Genomic DNA, 6,103 nt, shown 5'->3' with positions numbered 1-6,103 from the left:
TGTTCATTATGACTTATATAAAAAATATAAACAAAATATATAATACATAAATATAAAAATGAAGCAATTAATCAAATCAAATCAAATAATTCTTTATTTGAAGTTTCATTAAGAAAATACAAAGGCGTCATCCAATAATATAACTAAAAACTAGTACAAGAATTTTATGGCTTGGCTTAGTACATAGTGGCGTCCCCATCTTAAATAATTGATAATTGATAATACATAGATGGACTGTGAAATTGCAAAATACCCTAAGCGAATTGGATTTCCATTTACCTGGCTGGATTTCTACTAAAATATACCCTGAAAATTGTCAGATTTATTTCCTATTAAAATAGCATTAATTTTAATGAGTACCTAGGTTTGCTGCTACAGGGAAGGTATTGAGGTGTGTTTTTTATTGAAATGTTGATAGCTTAGTATGAAATAAACAAAATTGCCAAATTTGGTTAAAATATATCCATAAACAAGCAAACTACAACAGTTTATTTATTCTCCATAAGAATAACATGGGAATTTTAAATTTAAAGTTTTTTTAATTATCTCCGTAACCGTTAGGCATACAACAACGCTTCAATATACAAAATTATTTCTTTTTTTTTTAGCTCTGCAAAATGGTCTGGAAAACTTGATCGATAGCAGTTATGAAGTTCTGCATGTCATGGATTCTGAGTAAGATTGCTGGGGTAGTGTTTGAGAAGGATCTTAGGTTTCTACTGATGTGCTTTTAGTTTGAGTATGAGCATCTTTTACTTCCTTGCATTCATTTAGGGCTTGTTCAATATTGTTAATATTTTGAAGTGTAATAAAAAACAGTGAACATTTATTGGTCTAAAAGATAATGGATTTTTATGAAATCTTGACAGTAAATAATGAGATATGGTTAATAATGTTGAGTAAATTTTACAATTTTTTCATTTTTGGGGGAATTAGTCTGTGTTGTTGAGCATGAATTCCTCTGTTTCTAGTGTTGTATTTGTGATCTACGAAGTGAGGTTGAATGTGTTGTGATTTTATGTAAACTACTGCTTCATAAATGAAGATGCAAGGGACAGTCAAGAGCAGTGGCGGCTAAAGGGGGGGGGCTTAGCCCCCCCAGATATGAGGATTCACATTTTTTTTGGTTAAGTTAGAAAAATTAATTTTAAAAAATTAATAGGAACCTCAAAGTTTGATTTTTTTGTAAACAAAATTTATTATTTTTATAGGTTGTCTAGTAGTCGGGAATTAGTATTGAATTTCAAATCGGTCTTGAAAAGTCGGGATTTAGTGTTTATTTTGATATGAAAGTCGGGAATTTTCATGATTTTGCCGCGATCATCGCAGACAACGCCGATGACGTTTCCTTGGCTGCGGGAGTCAATGGTGATGTCTACACGGCCGCGGGAAATGATCATAATTTTGCCGCGATCGCGAACGGCAACGATGACGTCCGAGGCAGTTAATGATGATGTCTACTTGGTCGTGGAAGATTTTCATCATCCAAAAAATCCTACGTTATGATTCAATGATTAAGCAAAGCAATAGGCTAAGTCACTTACAATACAAAGTAAATAATAAATAGTCCATCTCTTGATTCACAAATAAATGCAAGTTAGATAAATATAATAATAAGGAAACAAACAAAACCATGCAAAACAAAACTGAAGCAAAACCATGCAAGAAAATATAGCCATGCAAGGCAGTGCATGAGCATTACCTATAACAAAACTGGTAGTCCTACTTTAAAAAATTCAGACAGGTCATAAAAAGGGTTTTCTATCAACCAGTCCTTCATTACTGCCTTAGTGCCTTGAACCTTGAAATAGGCAAGTCCCTTATGGCTACTGGTAGATGGTTGAAAAATCTGTAACCTGAAACAGGGAAGCATTTAATTGTTCTGCTCAGCCTGTGTCTATGCGCAAAAACATTTAAACAATTTCTTGTGGCATAGTTATGTACTTGGTTGTTTCTCAAAAGGTGCACTTCATTTGCCTTCATTTCTAAAAGACATTGAAAGATATATACATTGTATACAGTCATGATGCGGTTTTGTTGGAACAGAGGAAGGCAGTGTTCCAGGTACTGGGCTCCACTCAGCACCCTGACAGCCTCCTTTTGCAACACTAGAATTTTACTTACACCAGAAGAATGGTCTCAGAGCCTGGTACCGTAAATAATGATGGAGTGGAAAAAAGCAAAATAAGAGGCTCGAATGAATTCCCCAGACAAGTCAGTAATTAGTCTTCTGAGCAGGAATATGACCCTGCTCAGCCTACTGCACACTGACTCTATGTGGTCTCCCCAGGTGAGGTGTGGGTCCAGAGTGAAGCCCAATAACCAAACAGGGTTGTGTCATCAGCATAAAATATGGCTCTACCAGACACATGGTAGTACAAGTCATTAATAGACACGGAACAGAAATGGACCCAGAATGGAGCCTTGAGGTACACCATGATTCACAGACAGAAGAGAGGAGTTTCTACCTCTCCAAGATACTACCTGTTGTCTATTGCTAAGATAGGATCGGAGCACCTTGAGTGCATCGCCGCGTATGCCATATCTTTCCAGCTTCAGGATTGGGATATTGTGTGAAACGCAATCAAATACTCGTGAAAGGTCACAAAGCAAAACTGATGAGACATTTAATCTATTTCCAAGTGAGCTGAGCACAGTCTGGAGAAGGGAGTCTACTGCCGAGACAGTAGACCTACCCCCCTAAAACCAAACTGAGCTGGCACAAGCAGGCGATGGTCCTCAAAGTACTCGTACAACTGTTCTAGCATAACAGCTTCAAACACTTTGGCAAATATGGGGATGATAGCAATAGGCCTATAACTACTGACATTGTCATGGGCTCCTTTCTTAAACACTGGGACTACCCTGGATATGGTTAGGCTATCCTGGTTTAGGCTACAATTAATTCATTGTTCCTTTCGCCTGTCTTTTGTCAGCACCAGCAGCATCATTGACAAGTCATTTTCATTGAAGACACTTCATTCTCATATCTTTTTGTTTTCACTTCTCACTATATAAGTCATATATATTTCTTGCATTTGTATTGTCATATAGCTTAGCATGTCATTATTTTCACTTCTCGTAAAAATAGTGTATACCATGTATATAAATAAATGTGTATATATCCTTACCATAGTTCAGTACAATACAATTATCGTGTCCTACTACGGCCGCCTTTAACTCCAGGCCCCGGCCTTCGAAGTGGCAACGTCGCAAGTGGTGTTGTAACAGCTGTTTTGTTTGGAAGCAGCTAATGATATTTGTGTATTTACGAAAGATTGGTTACTGGACTATGACAATATTGACTCCGCTTAAAATGTACAGATAAAGATTTTTAATTCATATTAGTTTCGGTTTACAGTTCTGTATGTTTTATTTTCAATACCTATATTAATAAATTTATGCGTTCATAAATTTAAATCAATAAAGTGCGAATTAATGATCTGATGTCACCTGTCTGCCATGTTATCTTATGGGACGTCTGTCACTAAACAACACCACTTGCGACGTTGCCAATTCTACCAGGCCGCGGCCTAAAATATCGTATATTTGGTAGACCTGACTGAAGCGAGCGGCAGTTGCCATTCCCACAATGCAACATTCTCCTTGATTATAAGCTATGCCACAAAGTCAGAATTATAAGCTATGACTAAAAATCAGGATTATAAGCTATAGAACAAAATCGGAATCATAAGCTGCGCCACTATTTGACCATTAAAGGGTTGTGAAAACTAAAACGTTTCATACCTTATAACGTTTTAGAGAAATTGTGGCATAGCTTATAATTTTTCGTGAAAGTGTTGCATAGCTTATAACCGATTATAAGCTATACCACATTTTCAAGATTATAAGCTATGAAACAAATTCACGATTATAAGCTATGAAACAAATTCACGATTGTAAGCTATGACATTATAAGGTATGAGACCCCACGGTTCCGAAGCATGCCCCCCACGTCATGTTTAATATTATATGCCGTACAACAAAAAATTATTTAGACACCATGGGATTAGAAGCCATGGGGCATCATGACAAGGACACTATTACATACGACCGTTATGATATATTCCTCGCCATTTCTCCCGAATACTAATTTCTGTTGTTTTGGACTCTGGTGCATGCAGATGCAACGCAAAGCAATGATGTATTCGTATTTTGTAGTGCTTGTATTGACAGTTTTTGTAAATTCAGTTGTTTGTTCGACAGATGTCTTTTGTTTATAAATAATGAGAGAGATACCATTTTGGCATTTGGTAGTTCTGACTTTGTATTTGAATGAATGTTGAATTATCTCTTGTAGCTAAGTCGTAATACTCGTAGTTGAATTTCTTATTTTCGATTCTATTTTAATATAGACAAAGGAAGACTTATTAATTAACTTATTGTCCTCAAATTTTTTCCTGCCTAAGCCTCGGAACAGAAGTTATATAAAATCTGCATTCAATAACATGCAGATTTTATGAAGTCTGTTTTTATTCACGATATCATGATACACAACTCACGTCATAAAATAGAGGTAAATATATACTGTAGTTTGTTTCCTATAAGTCCCACATTGTTTTCATTGTAATTATCTAGGCTAAAACAGCTGATCTCAGTTGCCAAGGTTAAACTTCAGATTGGCATAGGGCCTATATTGCATTATTATTACAACATCATTAGGCCACTGTATTTGAGACAACACAAATAAGCTCAATAATGTATTCATTATTTGTGTTTGTTTCAAAATGTGCAGTTTAAACAAAGTGAACAAAGATAAGTCTAAAAAGGTCAGTGCCTAAATTATGAATCAAACCTACCCTTTAACTTAGCGCCTAACTAGTTTTGTAGATTTCCATATCCATTTGTTGTATAATTACCTAAGTTAGGCCTAGACCTACTCTAGGATTAAAATAGGGCTTACTAGAAAAACCATTAATCATGTCATATAAGGTGACCAAGCGAACCATAGTAATCTAGATTTTACCTGAAAAAAATATGGTGCACAAATTTTTCTGCTGTCACAAAAACTGAATAAACTAGGCTATGATCGTTTGAATTTTATTTTAATGTTGTATTAGGAACGTTGATCTGCACATCAATATTTACACTCTAAAATCAAAGTTAATAGCCCAAGTCACATTTATTGATCGATTATATGCCACTTTAAAGTAAAAATTACCTTCACAACCCACACTTAGAGAGGTAAATACGTTAATTTAAGCAGAGGTGCCCACAAGGGGGGGGGGGCTGTGACGCAGACTGCGTCATTGAAATTCTTGGGGGGGATTAAGCGGATGTTACAAACGCTATATATATATTCTGGCAATAAAAAATACCTTAAATTGAGGTGACTTATAAAACTCTAATTTGATATATATAGAAAGATAAATTTTCCAGTCCTGTACAACACTGATTCACGGTCTTTTTCCGGTAATCAAAATTCAAGTTCAACACTTGATACACACAGAATCTCCGGTTCCCGACCTGGATGATGGCTAGTTATTTAATTTAATTTACAGTTACACATTAGTACCCGTGATAAATCAAACCCGTTATGTAAGCCAAAGCTCCACGGTTATTAATCTCACTTGGTTTTGGATTTGCTTACAAATGTGATCGGAAATGTTTGGGGCCTACACAGTATTCGTAAACAACATTAATTATGTAAACTTATCAGTGACAGCTAGAACAAGGAATCTTTAACAAAACAGCTGTTCGTATGACGTGTTCTCTTAACAGATTATTAGTATTTCATAAATGACGTATGTAGTAAACATGGAGAAAAAAACTATAAAAATCGCACAAAATTGGGTTTTTGATCTTCCGTTATGTTATTTCCAAAATAGTGAGGCCATATTTTAATGGCTAAGGACACTCTCGCCAATTCTGTGAATACAATTAAACCATTAGAGTCATAATCGGTACTCTAGTTTTCTTCAGAGTAGGCTGCGTAAAATGCTTTCTGGGCCGTGACAGACGGACATAAATTGAGATAAGACACGTTTCAACTTCTTCAATGTATAAAACGTAAAAATAACTCAAAATATGTATAATTCCGAGCAATGTACAGACATAACTATAACTTTATTTATATGGATTAACTGGGTTTGAATTTTCAATA

At 35.4% G+C, this 6,103-nt stretch overlaps 1 protein-coding gene across 3 annotated transcripts in view; it reads left to right on the top strand.

Annotated features, from left to right (window-relative positions):
• Window positions 1–4,116: 4,116 nt before the first annotated feature.
• The window catches only part of LOC128997753 (F-box/LRR-repeat protein 20-like), an 87,592-nt gene continuing 85,605 nt past the window's right edge, over window positions 4,117–6,103 (top strand). Inside the window, exon 1 of one of the 3 annotated variants that reach the window (XM_054423410.1) lies at window positions 4,117–4,516. In XM_054423410.1, the coding sequence (XP_054279385.1) occupies window positions 4,460–4,516 (57 nt within the window). In that variant the 5' untranslated portion in view covers window positions 4,117–4,459. Of the gene's footprint in view, window positions 4,517–4,635; window positions 4,770–6,103 lie in introns of those variants that run through there. The other 2 variants (XM_054423412.1, XM_054423411.1) reach the window with 2 other exon arrangements.

The sequence above is a fragment of the Macrosteles quadrilineatus genome, unplaced genomic scaffold (genome assembly GCF_028750875.1).
Source record: "Macrosteles quadrilineatus isolate MER2022 unplaced genomic scaffold, UCM_ALF_1.0 Scaffold_7__1_contigs__length_78375512, whole genome shotgun sequence".
In the NCBI taxonomy this organism is placed as follows: Eukaryota; Metazoa; Arthropoda; class Insecta; order Hemiptera; family Cicadellidae; genus Macrosteles; species Macrosteles quadrilineatus.
Note: the sequence above shows the minus strand (reverse complement) of the source record. Positions and strands in the feature narration are given on the sequence as shown.